The sequence below is a fragment of the Stegostoma tigrinum genome, chromosome 46, assembly GCF_030684315.1.
Source record: "Stegostoma tigrinum isolate sSteTig4 chromosome 46, sSteTig4.hap1, whole genome shotgun sequence".
Taxonomy (NCBI): Eukaryota; Metazoa; Chordata; class Chondrichthyes; order Orectolobiformes; family Stegostomatidae; genus Stegostoma; species Stegostoma tigrinum.
The window spans coordinates 7354704-7377105 of record NC_081399.1 but is presented as its reverse complement, the minus strand read 5'-3'; the positions used below and the strand labels follow the sequence as shown (position 1 = coordinate 7377105).

The following is a 22402-nucleotide window of genomic DNA, read 5'->3' as shown; positions in this document are numbered from 1 at the left end:
TTTACAACAGCAATTTTCCAATCATCTGGGACTTTCCCGGACTCCAGCGACTTTTGAAAGATCACAACCAAAGCCTCCGCTATTTCCTCAGCCACCTCCCACAGAACTCTAGGATGTAGCCCATCGGGGCCAGGAGATTTAGTAATTTTTAGACCCTTTAGCTTTTCTAGCACTTTCTCTTTTGTAATGCCTACCATACTCAACTCTGCCCCCTGGCTCTCCCTAATTGTTGGCATACTACTCATGTCTTCCACTGTGAAGACTGACGCAAAGTACTTATTAAGTTCTTCAGCTATTTCCTTATCTCCCATCACTAGCTTCCAGCATCAATTTGGAGCGGCCCAACATCTACTTTTGCCTCTCGTTTGTTTCTTATGTATTGAAAGAAGCTTTTACTATCATTTCTAATATTACTAGCTCGCCTACCTTCATATTTGATCCTCTCCTTCCTTATTGCTCTCTTTGTTATCCTCTGTTTGTTTTTGTAGCCTTCCCAATCTTCTGATTTCCCAGTGCTCTTGGCCACTTTATAGGCTGTCTCTTTTTCTTTGATATATTTCCTGACTTCCTTTGTCAGCCATGGCTGTCTAATCCCACCCCGGATAATCTTTCTTTTCTTTCTTTTCTTTGGGATGAACCTCTGTACTGTGTCCTCAATTACACCCAGAAACTCCTGTCATTGTTGCTCTACTATCTTCCCCGCTAGGCTCTGCTTCCAGTCGATTTTTGTCAATTCCTCTCTCATGCCCCTGTAATTACCTTTATTTAACTGTAACACCATTACATCCGATTTTGCCTTCTCTCTTTCAAACTGCAGACTGAACTCTACCATATTATGATCGCTGCCTCCTAAGTGTTCCCTTACTTTAAGATCTTTTATAAAGTCTGGCTCATTACATAGCACTAAGTCCAGAATAGCCTGCTCCCTTGTGGGCTCCATCACAAGCTGTTCCAAAAAGCCATCCTGCAAACATTCCATGAATTCCCTTTCTTTGGATCCACTGGCAACATTATTCACCCAGTCCACCTGCATATTGAAGTCCCCCATGATCACTGTGACCTTCCCTTTCTGACATGCCCTATCTATTTCTCGGTGCATCTTGCGCCCCTGGTCCTGATCACTGTTAGGGGGTCTGTACATAACTCCCATTATAGTTTTTTTGCCTTTGTGGTTCCTCAATTCCTCCAACACAGTCTCCACATCTTCTGACCCTATGTCATTTAGTGCCGTAGATTTAATTTCATTCTTAACTGACAAGGCAACCCCACCCCCTCCCTGTCTTTTTGATAAGCTCCCTCCCTGTCCCAACTTGGAAATATATGGGCCGTTCCCTCAGTGTCGCTGGGTCAGAATCCCTGGGATTCCCTCCCTGAGAGGACACTGTGTGTCAACCCACAGCACATGGACTGCCGCAGTTCAAGAAGGCAGCTCCCCACTACCTTCTCAAGGGGGGGCAACTAGGGGCAGGGGAATAAATGCTGGGGCGGGCTGAATGGGGCTGGTTGTCTCAACTGGGGGATCGATGGAACAGCAATTTTTCTGAAGGGGTGCGGGGTAGGCATGGCGCTGGGGTGATGGCTGAGGGCCAGGCCGTGTTTGCAAAGGAGCAGTCATTTCGAACACGCCATACCTTGTGCGAACTGGCGCAGTGAGAGTGCGGATGTTGGGGTGGAGATCCATGGCACAAGCCGTGCATAAGTGCTGTAGCTCCTCTGACATTGTTACATGGCTGTCTCTTCCAGAGAGGCAAGACTGTCCCCGAGGAGCTGGTGAGGGGTGAAGATTTCAGCAAGTATCGGCAGGTTGCCTCCCATGTGGTAAGTTCCCCGAATTGCGCCAGTAAGTTGCGAGGCCGTAGCGCCCGGTCAGGCCCAAATCATCCTGGGGCCCTTTGTCGAGCAGACTTATTCCTGAAACAGGTTAGCAGCCACGAGGATGGGGTGAGCAACAGCTTTGGTGAAAGGCATATTCTGTCGAAGGGAAAGGATAACAGAGTGAGTTCCAAGACCTGAGGGGGGGGGCAAAGGCTGGTGACTGCCTCTAACCACCCACTGGTGGAGCGATTAAAACCACAGGAGGAACTAGAGAGTGGAACTGGGCGCAGGAGTGGTGGCCAGAGATCTCAAAGGATTATAGGAGGTTACAGAGATATGGGGGGGGTGACAGAGATAGGGAGGGGTATAGGGGATGGAGGGGGTGACAGAGATAGGGAGGGGTATAGGGGATGGAGGGGGTGACAGAGATAGGGAGGGGTATAGGGGATGGAGGGGGTGACAGAGATAGGGAGGGGGTGTAGGGGATGGAGGGGGTGACAGAGATAGGGAGGGGTATAGGGGATGGAGGGGGTGACAGAGATAGGGAGGGGATGGAGGGGGTGACAGAGATAGGGAGGGGTATAGGGGATGGAGGGGGTGACAGAGATAGGGAGGGGTATAGGGGATGGAGGGGGTGACAGAGATAGGGAGGGGTATAGGGGATGGAGGGGGTGACAGAGATAGGGAGGGGGTGTAGGGGATGGAGGGGGTGACAGAGATAGGGAGGGGTATAGGGGATGGAGGGGGTGACAGAGATAGGGAGGGGTATAGGCGATGGAGGGGGTGACAGAGATAGGGAGGGGTATAGGGGATGGAGGGGGTGACAGAGATAGGGAGGGGGTGTAGGGGATGGAGGGGGTGACAGAGATAGGGAGGGGTATAGGGGATGGAGGGGGTGACAGAGATAGGGAGGGGTATAGGGGATGGAGGGGGTGACAGAGATAGGGAGGGGGTGTAGGGGATGGAGGGGGTGACAGAGATAGGGAGGGGTATAGGGGATGGAGGGGGTGACAGAGATAGGGAGGGGTATAGGGGATGGAGGGGGTGAAAGAGATAGGGAGGGGTATAGGGGATGGAGGGGGTGACAGAGATAGGGAGGGGTATAGGGGATGGAGGGGGTGACAGAGATAGGGAGGGGTATAGGGGATGGAGGGGGTTACAGAGATAGGGAGGGGGGTGGAGGGGGTTCCAGAGAAAGGGAGGGGTATAGGGGATGGAGGGGGTGACAGAGATAGGGAGGGGTATAGGGGATGGAGGGGGTTACAGAGATAGGGAGGGGGGTGGAGGGGGTTCCAGAGATAGGGAGAGGTATAGGGGATGGAGGGGGTGACAGAGATAGGGAGGGGTATAGGGGATGGAGGGGGTTACAGAGATAGGGAGGGGGGTGGAGGGGGTTCCAGAGAAAGGGAGGGAATGTAGCGGATGCAGTGTGAATGAGTATTCTGACTGTGGTTTTGAGGTCTGAGACGCTGAGGCGATAAACGGAGTGGTGGGAATCCGTGACGATGAGGTGGAAGCGCTAGTTCGGGGTGTGCGTGGGTCGACGTTCGGCCTCCCCGCCCACCAGGTACACTTGGTGCTTGTGTGTGACTGAGGCTGTGATCCATCTCCTCTCACCGTGCTATCTCTCTCTCTGTCACTTACAGGGTCTGCACAGCGCCAGTGTCCCTGGCATCCTGGCTCTCGACCTTTGCCCATCGGACACGGCCAAAGTGCTTACTGGTAGGTGGTGCGTCAGGGGGTCCTGCCAGCTCCCTCCTTGGCCTGTCAGGCCTGCATGCCTGTCGTGCTGCGGGCCGACCTCTTGCCGATTGCGGCCCTTGATATTGCGTTTTTTTGGTGGTACCGGACGCAGTAAGGGACGCCAGCCTCAGTGAGGTGCGAGTACCTCACCTCGGCCTAGTGCTCCTGTAGCCTGGCCATCAGACGTATGAAGCAGGGGCAGGCTCTCCCTGAAGCTGCAGGTTAAGCGAACGTGCAGAGATGTGGAAATGCCCTCCACTGTCCGGGAAATGCAAAATTCTCCCTTTGGTAGAAGGAATTTATTTAAACAGCGAGAGTCCCGCAGTGCAGAGGGATCTGGGCAATCCTGGTACATGAGTCACAACTGGTCTGTTACACGCGTACAGCAGGTCATCGAGAAAGGCCTTAGGGTGTAATCATTCATCCCAGAGAGGGTTGAAAATAGAAGCACCTATTTCGGTTATACACAACACCAGTGAGACTGCATCGGGAATGCTATGTGCGGTGTTCGGCCCTGATTTGAGGAGAGGTGGAAATTTGTTAAAAACAATTCAGAGAGCGATTACTAGACTAGTACCCAAAACAACCTATGGGGGGGGGGGGTGGCATGATGGCTCTGTGGTTAGCGTTGCTGCCTCACGGCATCAGGGACCCGGGTTCAATCCCACCCTGTGTGTGTGTGTGTGTGTGTGTGTGTGACTGACTGTCTGTGTGGGTTTCCTCCAACAGTCCAAGGATGTGCAGGTTAGGTGGATTGGCCGTGCTAAATTGTCCCATGGTGTCCAGGGATGTGCAGGTTAGGGTGGGTTGGCCGTGCTAAATTGTCCCGTAGTGCCCAGGGATGTGCAGGTTAGGGTGGGTTGGCCGTGCTAAATTGTCCCGTAGTGCCCAGGGATGTGCAGGTTAGGGTGGGTTGGCCGTGCTAAATTGTCCCATGGTGTCCAGGGATGTGCAGGTTAGGGTGGGTTGGCCGTGCTAAATTGTCCCGTAGTGCCCAGGGATGTGCAGGTTAGGGTGGGTTGGCCGTGCTAAATTGTCCCGTAGTGCCCAGGGATGTGTGGGTTAGGGTGGGTTGGCCGTGCTAAATTGTCCCATAGTGCCCAGGGATGTGCGGGTTAGGGTGGATTGGCCGTGCTAAATTGTCCCATGGTGTCCAGGGATGTGCAGGTTAGGGTGGGTTGGCCGTGCTAAATTGTCCCGTAGTGCCCAGGGATGTGCAGGTTAGGGTGGGTTGGCCGTGCTAAATTGTCCCGTAGTGCCCAGGGATGTGCAGGTTAGGGTGGGTTGGCCGTGCTAAATTGTCCCATAGTGCCCAGGGATGTGCAGGTTAGGGTGGGTTGGCTGTGCTAAATTGTCCCGTAGTGCCCAGGGATGTGCGGATTAGGGTGGGTTGGCCGTGCTAAATTGTCCCATAGTGTCCCAGGGATGTGCGGGTTAGGGTGGGTTGGCCGTGCTAAATTGTCCCATGGTGTCCAGGGATGTGCAGGTTAGGGTGGGTTGGCCGTGCTAAATTGTCCCGTAGTGCCCAGGGATGTGCAGGTTAGGGTGGATTGGCCGTGTTAAATTGTCCCGTAGTGCCCAGGGATGTGCGGGTTAGGGTGGATTGGCCGTGCTAAATTGTCCCATAGTGCCCAGGGATGTGCGGGTTAGGGTGGGTTGGCCGTGCTAAATTGTCCCATAGTGCCCAGGGATGTGCGGGTTAGGGTGGATTGGCCGTGCTAAATTGTCCCGTAGTGCCCAGGGATGTGCGGGTTAGGGTGGGTTGGCCGTGCTAAATTGTCCCGTAGTGCCCAGGGATGTGCGGGTTAGGGTGGGTTGGCCGTGCTAAATTGTCCCGTAGTGCCCAGGGATGTGCAGGTTAGGGTGGGTTGGCCGTGCTAAATTGTCCCATAGTGCCCAGGGATGTGCAGGTTAGGGTGGGTTGGCTGCGCTAAATTGTCCCGTAGTGCCCAGGGATGTGCGGATTAGGGTGGGTTGGCCGTGCTAAATTGTCCCATAGTGTCCCAGGGATGTGCGGGTTAGGGTGGGTTGGCCGTGCTAAATTGTCCCATGGTGTCCAGGGATGTGCAGGTTAGGGTGGGTTGGCCGTGCTAAATTGTCCCGTAGTGCCCAGGGATGTGCAGGTTAGGGTGGATTGGCCGTGTTAAATTGTCCCGTAGTGCCCAGGGATGTGCGGGTTAGGGTGGATTGGCCGTGCTAAATTGTCCCATAGTGCCCAGGGATGTGCGGGTTAGGGTGGGTTGGCCGTGCTAAATTGTCCCATAGTGCCCAGGGATGTGCGGGTTAGGGTGGATTGGCCGTGCTAAATTGTCCCGTAGTGCCCAGGGATGTGCGGGTTAGGGTGGATTGGCCGTGCTAAATTGTCCCATAGTGCCCAGGGATGTGCAGGTTAGGGTGGGTTGGCCGTGCTAAATTGTCCCATAGTGTCCAGGGATGTGCGGGTTAGGGTGGATTGGCCGTGCTAAATTGTCCCGTAGTGCCCAGGGATGTGCGGGTTAGGGTGGATTGGCCGTGCTAAATTGTCCCATAGTGCCCAGGGATGTGCAGGTTAGAGTGGATTGGCCGTGCTAAATTGTCCCATAGTGCCCAGGGATGTGCAGGTAAGGGTGGGTTGGCCGTGCTAAATTGTCCCATAGTGTCCAGGGATGTGCAGGTTAGGGTGGGTTGGCCGTGCTAAATTGTCCCATAGTGTCCCAGGGATGTGCGGGTTAGGGTGGATTAGCCGTGCTAAATTGTCCCATAGTGTCCCAGGGATGTGCAGGTTAGGGTGGGTTGGCCGTGCTAAATTGTCCCGTAGTGCCCAGGGATGTGCGGGTTAGGGTGGGTTGGCCGTGCTAAATTGTCCCATAGTGCCCAGGGATGTGTGGGTTAGGGTGGGTTGGCCGTGCTAAATTGTCCCGTAGTGCCCAGGGATGTGCGGGTTAGGGTGGGTTGGCCGTGCTAAATTGCCCCATAGTGCCCAGGGATGTGCAGGTTAGGGTGGGTTGGCCGTGCTAAATTGTCCCGTAGTGCCCAGGGATGTGCGGGTTAGGGTGGATTGGCCGTGCTAAATTGTCCCATAGTGCCCAGGGATGTGCGGGTTAGGGTGGGTTGGCCGTGCTAAATTGTCCCGTAGTGCCCAGGGATGTGTGGGTTAGGGTGGGTTGGCCGTGCTAAATTGCCCCATAGTGCCCAGGGATGTGCGGGTTAGTGTGGATTGGCCGTGCTAAATTGTCCCATAGTGCCCAGGGATGTGCGGGTTAGGGTGGGTTGGCCGTGCTAAATTGTCCCGTAGTGCCCAGGGATGTGCGGGTTAGGGTGGGATTGGCCGTGCTAAATTGTCCCGTAGTGTCCAGGGATGTGCGGGTTAGGGTGGGTTGGCCGTGCTAAATTGTCTCATAGTGCCCAGGGATGTGCAGGTTAGGGTGGATTGGCCGTGCTAAATTGTCCCATAGTGCCCAGGGATGTGCGGGTTAGGGTGGATTGGCCGTGCTAAATTGTCTCATAGTGCCCAGGGATGTGCAGGTTAGGGTGGATTGGCCGTGCTAAATTGTCCCATAGTGCCCAGGGATGTGCGGGTTAGGGTGGATTGGCCGTGCTAAATTGTCCCATAGTGTCCAGGGATGTGTGGGTTAGGGTGGGTTGGCCGTGCTGAATTGTCCCATAGTGCCCAGGGATGTGTGGGTTAGGGTGGGTTGGCCGTGCTAAATTGTCCCATAGTGTCCAGGGATGTGTGGGTTAGGGTGGGTTGGCCGTGCTAAATTGTCCCGTAGTGCCCTGGGATGTGCGGGTTAGGGTGGATTGGCCGTGCTAAATTGTCCCATAGTGCCCAGGGATGTGCGGATTAGGGTGGATTGGCCGTGCTAAATTGTCCCGTAGTGCCCAGGGATGTGCAGGTTAGGGTGGGTTGGCCGTGCTAAATTGCCCCATAGTGCCCAGGGATGTGCGGGTTAGGGTGGGTTGGCCGTGCTAAATTGTCCCGTAGTGCCCAGGGATGTGCGGGTTAGGGTGGATTGGCCGTGCTAAATTGTCCCATAGTGCCCAGGGATGTGCAGGTTAGGGTGGGTTGGCCGTGCTAAATTGTCCCATAGTGTCCAGGGATGTGCGGGTTAGGGTGGATTGGCCGTGCTAAATTGTCCCGTAGTGCCCAGGGATGTGCGGGTTAGGGTGGATTGGCCGTGCTAAATTGTCCCATAGTGCCCAGGGATGTGCAGGTTAGAGTGGATTGGCCGTGCTAAATTGTCCCATAGTGCCCAGGGATGTGCAGGTAAGGGTGGGTTGGCCGTGCTAAATTGTCCCATAGTGTCCAGGGATGTGCAGGTTAGGGTGGGTTGGCCGTGCTAAATTGTCCCATAGTGTCCGAGGGATGTGCGGGTTAGGGTGGATTGGCCGTGCTAAATTGTCCCATAGTGTCCCAGGGATGTGCAGGTTAGGGTGGGTTGGCCGTGCTAAATTGTCCCGTAGTGCCCAGGGATGTGCGGGTTAGGGTGGGTTGGCCGTGCTAAATTGTCCCATAGTGCCCAGGGATGTGTGGGTTAGGGTGGGTTGGCCGTGCTAAATTGTCCCGTAGTGCCCAGGGATGTGCGGGTTAGGGTGGGTTGGCCGTGCTAAATTGCCCCATAGTGCCCAGGGATGTGCAGGTTAGGGTGGGTTGGCCGTGCTAAATTGTCCCGTAGTGCCCAGGGATGTGCGGGTTAGGGTGGATTGGCCGTGCTAAATTGTCCCATAGTGCCCAGGGATGTGCGGGTTAGGGTGGGTTGGCCGTGCTAAATTGTCCCGTAGTGCCCAGGGATGTGTGGGTTAGGGTGGGTTGGCCGTGCTAAATTGCCCCATAGTGCCCAGGGATGTGCGGGTTAGTGTGGATTGGCCGTGCTAAATTGTCCCATAGTGCCCAGGGATGTGCGGGTTAGGGTGTGTTGGCCGTGCTAAATTGTCCCATAGAGCCCAGGGATGTGCGGGTTAGGGTGGGTTGGCCGTGCTAAATTGTCCCATAGTGTCCAGGGATGTACAGGTTAGGGTGGGTTGGCCGTGCTAAATTATCCCATAGTGTCCCAGGGATGTACAGGTTAGGGTGGATTGGCCGTGCTAAATTGTCCCATAGAGCCCAGGGATGTGCGGGTTAGGGTGGGTTGGCCGTGCTAAATTATCCCATAGTGTCCCAGGGATGTACAGGTTAGGGTGGATTGGCCGTGCTAAATTGTCCCGTAGTGCCCGGGGATGTGCGGGTTAGGGTGGGTTGGCCGTGCTAAATTGTCCCGTAGTGCCCAGGGATGTGCGGGTTAGGGTGGGTTGGCCGTGCTAAATTGTCCCGTAGTGCCCAGGGATGTGCAGGTTAGGGTGGGTTGTCCGTGCTAAATTGACCCATAGTGTCCCAGGGATGTACAGGTTAGGGTGGATTGGCCGTGCTAAATTGTCCCATAGAGCCCAGGGATGTGCGGGTTAGGGTGGGTTGGCCGTGCTAAATTGTCCCATAGTGCCCAGGGATGTACAGGTTAGGGTGGATTGGCCGTGCTAAATTGTCCCGTAGTGCCCAGGGATGTGCGGGTTAGGGTGGGTTGGCCGTGCTAAATTGTCCCGTAGTGCCCAGGGATGTGCGGGTTAGGGTGGGTTGGCCGTGCTAAATTGTCCCGTAGTGCCCAGGGATGTGCAGGTTAGGGTGGGTTGTCCGTGCTAAATTGACCCATAGTGCCCAGGGATGTGCGGGTTAGGGTGGATTGGCCGTGCTAAATTGTCCCATAGTGCCCAGGGATGTGCAGGTTAGGGTGGATTGGCCATGCTAAATTGTCCCATAGAGCCCAGGGATGTGCGGGTTAGGGTGGATTGGCCGTGCTAAATTGTCCCGTAGTGCCCAGGGATGTGCGGGTTAGGGTGGGTTGGCTGTGCTAAATTGTCCCGTAGTGCCCAGGGATGTGCAGGTTAGGGTGGATTGGCCGTGCTAAATTGTCCCATAGTGCCCAGGGATGTGCGGGTTAGGGTGGGTTGGCCGTGCTAAATTGTCCCGTAGTGCCCAGGGATGTGCGGGTTAGGGTGGATTGGCCGTGCTAAATTGTCCCATAGTGCCCAGGGATGTGCAGGTTAGGGTCGATTGGCCGTGCTAAATTGTCCCGTAGTGTCCCAGGGATGTGCGGGTTAGGGTGGATTGGCCGTGCTAAATTGTCCCATAGTGCCCAGGGATGTGCAGGTTAGGGTCGATTGGCCGTGCTAAATTGTCCCGTAGTGTCCCAGGGATGTGCGGGTTAGGGTGGATTATGGGGGAACATGTTTGGGTGGGATGCTGTGAGGGTCGGTGTGGACTTTTTTTGGGCCGAAGGGCCTATTTCCACACTGTAGGGGATTCTGCGATTAAAAAAAATTCTTCTGTAATAAAGGGACAGTGTGGGCTGGTATCCGCTGCAGTTTTCTGAAGTGCTAAGGGGCGATGGGGGCTGATGACGTGTAGGTGCGGACAGGCTGTTTGTCCTCACAGCTCTGCTTTTACCCTCTTGTGTCTCTCCAGTTCTCACCTCTGTGTCTACCTTTCATTCCCCCTTCCCCCCCCCCCCAACAAATCCCGAACGGAACCGTGCTCAGGTGGAGCCGACAAGAATGTGGTGGTGTTTGATAAGAACTCGGAGCAGATCCTGGCCACGCTGAAAGGTCACAGCAGGAAGGTGACAAGTGTGGTATACCATCCCAGCGAGGTAAGCTGCTGTTGAACCACTCGCGTCACCCCCCCCCCCCCCCCACCCCCATCTCGGGCGATCAAGGACTTTAACCGCAACTCTCTCTCTCTTTAACCCCTCCCCGGCCCCAACAGAACATCGTCTTCTCAGCTTCCCCCGACACAACAATCCGCATCTGGTCAGTCTCCAGCACGTCCTGTGTCCAAGTGGTCCGGGCTCACGAGGGCTCCGTCACTGGCCTCAGTCTCCACGCCACCGGCGACTACCTGCTGAGCGCTTCCGACGACCAGGTTAGGTGCCTGGGCCGCACGTGCGCGGCAGGGGCGGGGTGGGGTGGGGTGGGGCTGCGTTTGGGGAGGTTGGACGCGGCCACCAGACTGGGCACCCAAGTGCCAGGCAGAATGCAGCGTGAGGTGGCGTCGGGTTATGCACGTGGGAAGAATAGAGGCGTGAGCCATTTTCTCGCCCTGGAGATGGGGAAAGGCTTCGAAAATCTGAAGCAGAAAGGAAATCTGGAGCCTGAGGTCGGAATTCTCTTCTGGTTCACGCGCGAGTTCAGTTGGTCGTCAGGATGACAAATGCAACGTGAGCATTCATTTCTAGAGCGTTAGAATACAAGAGCAGGGGCATACTGATAGAGCTGTATAAGGCTCTGGTCAGACCACACCTAGAATATTGTGAGCAGTTTTGCGTCCCGTCTCTAAGGAAGGATGTGCTGGCTTTGGAGGGGCTGCAGAGGAGGTCGACAAGAATGATCTTGGGATAAAGGGCTTGTCATATGAGGAGTGGTTGAAGACTCTGAGTCTGTACTTGATGGAGTTTAGAGGGATGAGGGAGGATCTGATCGATACCTACCGAATACTGGGAGAACTGGGTGGAGTGGACATGGAGAAGATGTCTCCATGACGAGTAGAGACTAGGACCCGAGAGCCCAGCCTCGGGGTGAAGGGACGATCCTATCGAACTGAAATGAGGAGGAGGCGACTCTGTGAAACTCGTTGCGGTGGAAAGCTGTGAATATAAGAGCATTTAAGACAGATCTAGAGAGGGTTTTGATTCGTAAAGGGATCAAAACTTAGCGTGAGAATGTTTTCGGCCGCGATCGAATGGCAGAGCAGGCTCAGTGGGCCCGAATGGCCGAACTTTGCCCCTGTATCTTAGGAGAGAGTGTTTGCGATGGTTGGGCACGTGTTGGAGGGATGTTTGTGCATGCTGACGCAGTCAGTTGTTTCTTTGAGACCCTTTGTGTGGGGTTGTCACTTCAGCTGTTTGATTGCACAGTGAGTACCCCTTCCCTGGTGAAATCTCTTGATGTGGGAGCCGGGTTTTTGTCCAAAAAACCACTCGGTTGGGAACCTAGTGGAAGGTGTTGGCCCAGTTCTCGCCGCTCTCATTAATTGTGCAACGGAAAAGCAATGATTGGATTGAGCGTGCTACACACGATGTTCACAGTGGCCCTTTGGGTAAATTAGTGTGTCACCCTCATCGTTGTAGGGTCCTATGCTACTGCAGACGCATAGCAATCTCACTGACTCGACTGTCCCTTCTGACATGACCAAACAAGGTGCACAGTTCAGTGGTCAGGAATGATGGCTTTGGCAGCAACCCCATCATTGTAGTACAAACCAGCGAAATAAATTAGGGGAAATAATCCACAACATGGACAGTGACACAGTCAGTGACCCTCACCCTGTCCCCCCTGCATCATCGGGGGGTCAGCGCTGAGGGAGCGGGGCACTGTCGGAGGGTCAGTGCTGAGGGAGCGGGCACTGTCGGAGGGTCAGTGCTGAGGGAGCGGGCACTGTCGGAGGGTCAGTGCTGAGGGAGCGGGCACTGTCAGAGGGTCAGTGCTGAGGGAGCGGGCGCTGTCAGAGGGTCAGTGCTGAGGGAGCGCCGTACTGTCGGAGGGTCAGTGCTGAGGGAGTGCCGCACTGTCGGAGGGTCAGTGCTGAGGGAGCGGGCACTGTCGGAGGGTCAGTGCTGAGGGAGTGGGCACTGTCGGAGTGTCAGTGCTGAGGGAGCGGGCACTGTCGGAGGGTCAGTGCTGAGGGAGCAAGCATTGTCGGAGTGTCAGTGCTGAGGGAGCGGGCACTGTCGGAGGGTCAGTGCTGAGGGAGTGGGCGCTGTCGGAGTGTCAGTGCTGAGGGAACGGGCACCGTCGGAGGGTCAGTGCTGAGGGAGCGGGCACTGTCGGAGCGTCAGTGCTGAGGGAGTGCCGCACTGTCGGAGGGTCAGTGCTGAGGGAGCGCCGCACTGTCAGAGGGTCAGTGCTGAGGGAGTGCCGAACTGTCGGAGGGTCAGTGCTGAGGGAGCGCCACACTGTCGGAGGGTCAGTACTGAGGGAGCGGGCACTGTCGGAGGGTCAGTGCTGAGGGAGCGCCGCACTGTCGGAGGGTCAGTGCTGAGGGAGCGCCGCACTGTCGGAGGGTCAGTGCTGTGGGAGCACCGCACTGTCGGATGGTCAGTACTGAGGGAGTGCCGCACTGTCGGAGGGTCAGTGCTGAGGGAGCGCCACACTGTCGGAGTGTCAGTGCTGAGGGAACGGGCACCGTCGGAGGGTCAGTGCTGAGGGAGCGGGCACTGTCGGAGCGTCAGTGCTGAGGGAGTGCCGCACTGTCGGAGGGTCAGTGCTGAGGGAGCGCCGCACTGTCAGAGGGTCAGTGCTGAGGGAGCGGCGCACTGTCGGAGGGTCAGTGCTGAGGGAGCGCCACACTGTCGGAGGGTCAGTACTGAGGGAGCGGGCACTGTCGGAGGGTCAGTGCTGAGGGAGCGCCGCACTGTTGGAGGGTCAGTGCTGTGGGAGCACCGCACTGTCGGAGGGTCAGTACTGAGGGAGTGGGTACTGTCGGAGGGTCAGTACTGAGGGAGTGCCGCACTGTCGGAGGGTCAGTGCTGAGGGAGCGCCACACTGTCGGAGGGTCAGTACTGAGGGAGCGGGCACTGTCGGAAGGTCAGTGCTGAGGGAGAGCCGCACTGTCGGAGGGTCAGTGCTGAGTGAGTGGGCACTGTCGGAGGGTCAGTGCTGAGGGAGCGCCGCACTGTCGGAGGGTCAGTGCTGAGGGAGCGCTGCACTGTCAAAGGGTCAGTGCTGAGGGAGCGGGCACTATTGGACGGTCAGTGCTGAGGGAGTGCACTGCTTGTCTCTCTGTCCCATGTCCATTGCGCTCTGACCTGAGGTGGGTTAGGGTCAGTCCCTGGGTCTGGTCTGGATAGTATCGACAGAGGGCAATCCCAGCTTGTTTTGTAAATGTACACTGAATAAATTGTGTTGTCTTGTCTGTCTGTCTCTCTGTCCTTGCAGTACTGGGCGTTCTCTGATATCCGTACTGGCCGTGTTCTCACTAAGGTGACAGATGAAGCAGCTGGCTGTGGTAAGTCTCTGTTAGAGACACCAATCCAACCGCATCACCTCCCCCTACACACTCGCTCAGGAGCCGTGGTGTGCAGTTGTCTGTTGGTTTGAAAGAATTCCCCCTCGTGATGCAGCTGAACAAAACTGCAGCCGCAGCAGTATCTGTCTGCCTGGTCACCTCGTTCGTCCGTTCTTTTTTTTCCCTGGGCAAGTGCAGAGCTGTTTCTGGAAGACAGACTGACAGAGAGAGAGGCTGAGAGTAGCGGGATGCTTTAACTGTGCATGGGCATCCAGAATGCAGGTGGGAATTAGAGCACAGGTCTCCTGTGCTGCAAGAGACCTTAACAAGGCAGCTCTGAATCTCTTCACTCCAACCATCTGCAGCAGCTTCCTCAATGACCTTCCCTCCATCCTAAGGCCGGAAGTGGGGATGTTCACCGATGACTACACAGCGTTCAGCCCCATTCATGACCCCTCAGATACTGAAGCAGCCCGTGTCCAAATACAACAAGATTTGGGGAGTATCCAGGCTCGGGCTGACAAGGGGCAAGCAACATTTGGGCAACACAAATGCCAGGCTGTGCCCATCACCAATACCAGACAGTTCTAAGCGTTACAGTCACCGATTTTCCCCTGGACATTACCGTCAATCAAAACTGGACTAGCCATATGAATATTGTTGACGTGGGGAGGTCACAGTGTGGTTATGTTAAAGGAGAAAGCTGGGTAACAACACGAAGAAAGGAACAGGAGGGAACGGAGATGGGAAGGTGCTTTGGCACGGAGATGATGGGCTGAATGGCCTGTTTCTAATCTGCAGGAGCGTTTGTTTGCAAGACATGAGTGAGGAAAGTCGATGTCAGCTTTCCAAACGGACAGTTAGAGCCTGGGGTTAATGTTCTCATGAAGTTCCAGTCGAGAGTGGGATCCTTAATGCAGAGCACAGGGTGGGGAGGGGTAACAGCGGGGGTGCCCGTTCACATTGCGCTGTGTTTTAGGAGAATGTGTTGGCCTGTTGATTTCCTGAGTCATGTATGTACGCAGTGACATTCCTCTCTGCTGTCCTATCCAGCCCTGACCTGCGCCCAGTTCCACCCTGATGGCCTCATCTTCGGCACAGGAACCATTGACTCACAGATCAAGATCTGGGACTTAAAGGTACGTCAAACTTGCCCCTCTGGGATCAATGTAAGACAGCAATGTCAGCACACAGCATCTCGACCCCTCCCCTCGCTCCAGATCGGCTCACTCCTCTCGTTATGTTGTAATCATGTTTCCCTGGACCCTCCGCTGGGCTATCCCACTCGCTCAGGGCTATGTACCAACCCAAACCCCCTAACATGTTCCTAGGTTCAGGCTCTCACTCTTTCGCTCCCTGTCCTCAGGAACGAACAAACGTTGCCAATTTCCCCGGGCACTCCGGCCCCATCACGAGCATCGCCTTCTCCGAGAACGGGTACTATCTGGCCACAGCTGCCGATGACTCCCAGGTCAAACTCTGGGACTTGCGCAAGCTGAAGAACTTCAAGACCATCCAACTGGACGATCATTACGAGGTAAAACTGTCGGAGGGTCAGTGCTGAGGGAGCGGGCACTGTTGGAGGGTCAGTGCTGAGGGAGCGGGCACTGTTGGTGGGTGAGTGCGGAGGGAGCGGACATTGTCGGAGGGTCAGTGCTCTGGGAGCAGGCACTGTCGGAGGGTCAGTGCTGTGGGAACGGGCTCTGTTGGAGGGTCAGTGCTGAGGGAGCGGGCACTGTCAGAGGGTCAGTGCTGAGGGAGCGGGCACTGTCGGTGGGTCAGTGCTGAGGGAGTGGGCACTGTCAGAGGGTCAGTGCTGAGGGAGCGGGCACTGTCGGAGGATCAGTGCTGAGGGAGTGGGCACTGTCGGAGGGTCAGTGCTGAGGGAGTGGGAGGGTCAGTGCTGTGGGAACGGGCTCTGTTGGAGTGTCAGTGCTTAGGGAGTGGGCACTGTCGGAGGGTCAGTGCTGAGGGAGCGGGCACTGTCGGAGGGTCAGTGCTGAGGGAGCGGGCACTATCGGTGGGTCAGTGCTGAGGGAGTGGGCACTGTCGGAGGGTCAGTGCTGAGGGAGCGGGCACTGTCGGAGGGTCCATGCTGAGGGAGCACCGCACTGTTGAAGGGTCAGTGCGGAGGGAGCGGACATTGTCGGAGTGTCAGTGCTGAGGGAGCGGGCACTGTTGGAGGGTCAGTGCTGAGGGAGCGGGCACTGTCGGAGGGTCAGTGCTGTGGGAACGGGCTCTGTTGGAGTGTCAGTACTGAGGGAGTGGGCACTGTCGGAGGGTCAGTGCTCTGGGAGCAGGCACTGTCGGAGGGTCAGTGCTGAGGGAGCGGGCACTGTCGGAGGATCAGTGCTGAGGGAGCGGGCACTGTCGGTGGGTCAGTGCTGAGGGCGTGGGCACTGTCGGAGGGTCAGTGCTGAGGGAGTGGGAGGGTCAGTGCTGTGGGAACGGGCACTGTCGGTGGGTCAGTGCTGAGGGAGTGGGCACTGTCGGAGGGTCAGTGCTGAGGGAGCGGGCACTGTCGGAGGGTCCATGCTGAGGGAGCACCGCACTGTTGAAGGGTCAGTGCGGAGGGAGCGGACATTGTCGGAGTGTCAGTGCTGAGGGAGCGGGCACTGTTGGAGGGTCAGTGCTGAGGGAGCGGGCACTGTTGGAGGGTCAGTGCTGAGCGAGCACCGCACTGTCGGAGGGTCAGTGCTGAGGGAGCGCGCACTGTTGAGGGTCAGTGCTGAGGGAGTGGGCACTGTCGGAGGGTCAGTGCTGAGGGAGCGGGTGCTATCGGTGGGTCAGTGCTGGGGTAGCAGGCACTGTCGGATGGTCAGTGCTGAGGGAGCGCCGCAATGTCGGAGGATCAGTGCTGAGGGAACGGGCTCTGTGCGAAGGTCAGTGCTGAGGGAGCGGGCGTTGTCGGAGTGTCAGTGCTGAGGGAGTGGGCACTGTCAGAGGGTCAGTGCTGAGGGAGCGGGCACTGTCGGAGGATCAGTGCTGAGGGAGCAGGCATTGTCGGAGTGTCAGTGCTGAGGGAGCGCGCACTGTCGGAGGGTCAGTGCTGAGGGAGTGGGCACTGTCGGAGGGTCGGTGCTGAGGGTGGGCATGAGGTTCTGAGGGAGTTGGGGAAGTACAGAATTATATTAGGTTTATTGTCACAGGTGCTCACATCTTAAGTTTACAAATTGCTGCTTGATGCCCCTGTTCTGTACGAAGTTACCTCTGTGCAGATTCTTAGGAATAAATTAGAGATATGAAGAAACCGAGAGTCCAGCCTCATATATCTTTGCACCATCTCACATTATAGACAGATCTCCTCCTTCCCCTCCAGCCTGCTCAGTGAGATCACTGCATTTGTGACAGAGCTGCTAGCCCATGGGTTTGAATGGCCTGCCTCACACTCACTGCCAGGCTAGTCCCTCACATCCAGGCAGTGGGTCCAGTCAGCCTGCGCACCCTCCCCCCACCCTTTACTCCAGCCCTGTTTGATCATGTTTGGCGTATAAACTGACGTTCTCGCAACCACCATGAGTTCTGTGGAAGGGCCCCCAAACCCTGAACATTAACTCCCTTTTTCTTTCACAGATGCTGCCAGCCCTGCTGAGCTCTTCCAGCAACATTGTGGGGGTTTTTGTTTTGGGAGTGTTCACTGTCGTCTCTCTCATGCCTCTCTTCAGGTGAAATGCTTGACCTTTGACCAGAGTGGCACCTACCTGGCAGTGGGAGGCACTGACATTCGAGTGTACGTGTGTAAACAGTGGGCCGAGGTGTTACATTTCACAGGTAAGCAGTGGCAGGCTCAGCCTATCTGACCATCACTTACACCTATGCCGTCTCTCACCTCCTCCCCCCCGTCCCTTCCATGTGCTTTGCTCACCCTGTTCTCTCCACGCTCCCCCTCTGTTCTCCCCACCTTCACACTTAGCTTCACCCCTTTCTCCATGAAGCTTGCTGGCCATGTCTTTCTTTTTCTGTCTCCTCCTTGCCTGGGCTTACTCTGTCTGCCTCACACATAGTGCGCGCGCGCTGTCTCACTCTCTCTTCTCTCTCTCTCTCTACCCTCTCTCTCTCTCTCTTCCTCTTTCTGTCTGCCTTACCTGGGGTGTGTTCTGTCTGTCTGTCTATCTCTCTCTCCCTCTCTCTCCCTCTCTCTCTCTCTCTCTTTCTCTCTATCCCCCCCATTTGTTTGCTTGTCTGTCTCTGTCCCTGTATGCCTGTCTCTTCCCTCCACTCCCTCTCTGTGTCTGTCTGCCTCGCTCCCCGTCTCTCCTTTCGTTCTGCTTGCCTATCTGTTTGTCTGTCTATTTCTCTTCCCACCACTCTTTCCCTGTGCCTATATGTCTGCCTGCCTGTCTCTTTCTTTTTCTCTGTCTCCCCCTCCCACCCTCCCCTCCCTCTCTCTACCTCCCTCCCCCCCCCTACATCCACATCTCTCTGTCTCTATCTCTCACTGTGTGCCTGTCTCCCAACCCCCCCACCACACCTCTCCCTGTCTGTCTCTCTTTCTCGCTCTCTCTCCCTGTCAGCCTTGGCTAGGGAGCATACTGTCTCTCTCTCCCTCCTGTATGTGTCCGTCTCCCTCCCTCTTTTTTTGTCTCTCTCAATCTCTCTCTCTCCTGTCTCTTTCTTTTTCTCGTGTCTCTCACTCTTTCACATATCTCGCTGTCTATTCCCCCACTCCTGTGCCTGTCTCTCTCTCTCTCTCCGTCTCCCCGTTTCCAGCCCTGTAGCCCAGTCCCTCCTGCCCTGTATCTACAGCAGTGGGTCAGAGTGTGAATGGATGAATGACTGTGACTTTCCTATTTGCTCCCACACAGAGCACAGTGCGCAGACCACAGGAGTGTCGTTTGGTGAACATTCTCGGTTCCTCGCTTCGAGCAGCATGGATCGTAGCCTCAAACTCTACAGCCAGTAGTCACCGTGTTTCCCTGGTAACCTGCCGCCATGGACACTTCCCCTTCATCTGTAACCCCAGCCCCTTCTCCCTCTGGTAACCCCCACCCCCCTCACACTCTCTCCGTTCCACCTCCATCTCCCCGTGCTCCCTCCCTCTGCACTCTCACTCCTGGTCCCCATCTTGTTCAGCACAATTCCCGTTCCGCCTTGAGCTCGCTCTGGCACCGCGCCCGGGTTGCGTCTCTCCCTTCTCCACCTCCCCTCCACCCACCCGGATGCTGGCCTCGTGCCTCTCCCTCTTCCCCTCGAACCCAGTTGGGGTACGGGAGACGGGTGGTCTGACTCTGAGTGATGGGACCGCATTGGGGTGGAATTCTGCCAACAGCCTGCTTGTCCTGCACACGCACACAAACACGTACCATTCCACGTACCCGTCCCGAAACCTCCAACACCTGGAGAGCAGCTGGATCCCAAGTAGTTCCTGACTCAGGAAGCCACCGCGAGTTGTTCTGACTGACAGAAATACTTACACGTGTGCTAACACACCCGCGTACATACACGTGTGCTAACACACCCGCGTACATACACATGTACTTACACACCCACGTACATACACGTGTGCTTACACACACATACATACATGTGTGCTTACACACGCATACTTACACGTGCTTACACGCGCATACTTACACGTGCGCACACGCGCATACTTACATGTGCACACATACTTAACACATACACACACATGCATGTGCACATGGATATACTCTCACATGCACGTACACACGCCCATGCTCTCACATGCAGACACTTGCACACATGCGCACACCCACACAACTTACACACGCAACACACATGTACATGCATGCACAGACACACATCCACACGCCCTCACCCCCATTCCACAGCCCAGCTCGCACCCAGCCCATGCAACATACCACCCCCTGTTTCTGGAAAGATGGAGCTGGTATTTCCTCCCTCTCCATACCTCGCACACTCTGACCACCACCTCCCCCCCAGCAAGCATGTGCCCTTCCCTTCCCTGGGGTGGAAAGGAATTGGTGGAATCCCAGTCTCCTGCTGTAACTCAGTAACAGGACGGGGAGAGGTAGAGAGAGAGAGCGAGCGAGCGAGTGAGGCTGACAAATAGGTATTGAGCGTTCAATAGTTGCCCCCTCCCCATCTTTGGAGTGGGGGGGCCCTGATAGCATGGAGCTAGCTGCCAAGCCCCTTGGTGCCTGTTGATGAAATCGTTTCCAAAGTACTGTGAAGGTTGCGTGTGTGTTTTTTTTTCTAAAAATAAAACTGCAAAAAGCCCGCAATTTTCAGTGGAGGTTTTATTTTATCTGTTTCGTCCCAGCCCCAGGCCCAACCACCTTCAGATGTTTCATCTGTTACCTTCCCTCCATCATGAGGTCAGAGATAGGGATGTTCATTGATGATTTCACAGCGTTCAGCCCCATTCGTGACGCTTCAGATACTGAAGCAGCCCGTGTTCAAATGCAAGATCTGGGCAGTATCCAGGCTTAGTCTGACAAGGGGCAAGTGACATTCGGGCCACACAAATGCCCAAGCTGTGCCCATCACTAATAAGAGACAAACTAACCAACCAGTGCCCCTTGATATTCAACGGTGTTACCATCACTGAATTCCACCCGCCCCCCCAGCCCCAAACAGCATCTTGGGGGTTGCCCTTTAACTAGGCCAGCCACAGAAATACAGTGCCTAAACGAGGAGCCAGTTTGCACTATTTTCTAGTAGGGCCGTTCACAGATCATCTCGAGGGACTTGAACCTGGGATCCTGGCTCAAAGACAGATACACTACCACCATGCCAGCAGCCACAGGAATACCTAATTGATAGTTCAATGAATTTCCCAAATTCTGGAATCCCCACCCACCAGGAGAGCTCCTTGTACTGCCCTTAAGTTTCTTAAATCTCTACGCTTCAACTTAGACCCCGTTGATCTTACTGAGAAACCCCTGGCATTTAACTCTCGAACTCCCGCCTTCATAAAACTCCCCGTTTCCACTCTTGGCAGCTTGCTTTGATGATATTCAGCCTGTTGAGGTCATACCTGGTCCTGCTTCTCCCCACTTTCCTGCCTTTTCGCCTCGGTCCCCTTCCTGTTTTAAAAAAAAATCTCTCTCTCTCTCAATCGTGAACATACCTCAGTGACCCAGCCTCTGGCTAGATTCACCACCCTCTGCCCCCCCCCCAGACCCTCCCTCAAGGAGAAACAGCCGTTTTCACGCCTCCCTTGTCGAGCCCTCTTGTAAAGTTTCGATCAGTTTGCGTCTCGCCCTTCTTAGCTCCACTGAGCACAGGCCCAACCGATCAGTCACTCGGATGAGGTGCCTTGATACTAGATTGAGTACCAGCTTCTGAGTCTTTCGGGGTGTGGTGAGACCAGGAGAGATTCTTCATGGGTCTTGTCTAATGCCCTCACTCTTATCCCCTCCCAGTGGCTGAACCTCCTCCCTTGTCATGACCACATGCCTGACCAGCATCTGCCTCAAACATAAAGACCCATGCAAAGTGTCCATTTAACACTGAGAAATGGCAGATGGAGTTCAACCTGGATAAATGCGAGGCAATGCATTTTGTAAGGTTGAACTTAAATGCTGAATATAGGATTAAAGGCAGGATTCTCGGCAGTGTGGAGGAACAGTGGGATCTTGGTGTTCAAGTGCATAGCCCCCTCAAAGTTGCCACCCAAGTGGATAAGGTTGTTGAGAAAGCATATGGTGTTTTGGCTTTCATTAACAGGGGGACGAGTTTAAGAGCCGCGAGGTTATGCTGCAGCTCTACAAAACCCTGGTGAGACCACACTTGGAATATTGTGTCCAGTTCTGGTCGCCCTATTATAGGAAAGATGTGGAGGCTTTGGAGAGGGTGCAAAGGAGGTTTACCAGGATGCTGCCTGGACTGGAGGGCTTGTCTTACGAGGAGAGGTTGACTGAGCTCGGACTTTTCTCTCTGGAGAGAAGGAGGAAGAGAGGTGACCTGATCGAGGTGTACAAGGTAATGAGAGGCATGGATAGAGTCGATAGCCAGAGACTTTTCCCCAGGGCAGGATTGACTGCCACGAGGGGTCATAGTTTTAAGGTGTTAGGAGGAAGGTATAGAGGAGACGTCAGAGGGAGGTTCTTCACCCAGAGAGTTGTGAGAGCAGGGAATAGTTTACCAGTGGTAGACGTGGAAGCGAAGTCATTAGTGACATTTAAGCGACTGCTGGACATGCACATGGACAGCAGTGAATTAAGGGGAATGTAGATTAGGTTATTTTATTTTTGGATTAGGATTATTCCACGGCACAACATCGTGGGCCGAAGGGCCTGTACCGTGCTGTACTTTTCTATGTTCAGTGTGCTAATACCGTAACTGTTGACACTGCCTCTATGAGTAAATTTTTTTCCACTCCTAATTAGCTCTGCTCCTTTTAGTGTTGGTGGGCCAGTGGGAGACTTCTGAGATTCTTTCTTTATGTTATCATCCATCTTTGCTCCTTCTGCGTGGAACCTTGCGCCTTCAGGTCTCTCTCTCTCGTGTGTTAGGCTGCGTTCTGTCTTGATTTTATCGACTCGGGTACAACTTCTTAATTTCCACCTCCTTTGTCAGCCGAGGACCTCTGGTTTGTCCTCCCTCTCCCGGGAGCGACCGTCGACTGCTGCCGAACCAGTTCCTGTCTCTCTCTGAAGGTAGCCTGGTGCTCGGCTGCTGTTTCTCCCGCCACGCAGTAGTTCCAGGCTACTCGGCCCCAGCTCTGTTCCCCGCCCTGCTGAGACCTGCTCTCGGCCAGCGGGTTGTTCCTATTCCAGGTCGGCCCTTTTCCAGCACCGTTGTCCTCAGCCTCACCAAGCAACGACCGCTGACCCCTCAGCGTTCCCTCCACTGCCGCTCCCATCTGGTTGACCTACCTCGATCCAGCTCTGGGATTGTCTGCCA

The 22402-nt window shown here is 55.3% G+C and overlaps 1 protein-coding gene across 1 annotated transcript in view; it reads left to right on the top strand.

Annotated features, from left to right (window-relative positions):
• prpf19 (pre-mRNA processing factor 19) overlaps window positions 1-19771 on the top strand; it is a 42166-nt gene extending 22395 nt beyond the window's left edge. Inside the window, exons 8-16 of the mRNA XM_059642827.1 lie at window positions 1744-1818; window positions 3462-3537; window positions 10108-10217; window positions 10334-10489; window positions 13501-13570; window positions 14624-14709; window positions 14937-15107; window positions 17236-17341; window positions 18376-19771. Coding sequence (XP_059498810.1) covers window positions 1744-1818; window positions 3462-3537; window positions 10108-10217; window positions 10334-10489; window positions 13501-13570; window positions 14624-14709; window positions 14937-15107; window positions 17236-17341; window positions 18376-18473 — 948 coding nt within the window. The 3' untranslated portion in view covers window positions 18474-19771. The remainder of the gene's footprint in view (window positions 1-1743; window positions 1819-3461; window positions 3538-10107; window positions 10218-10333; window positions 10490-13500; window positions 13571-14623; window positions 14710-14936; window positions 15108-17235; window positions 17342-18375) is intronic.
• Window positions 19772-22402: the final 2631 nt, after the last annotated feature.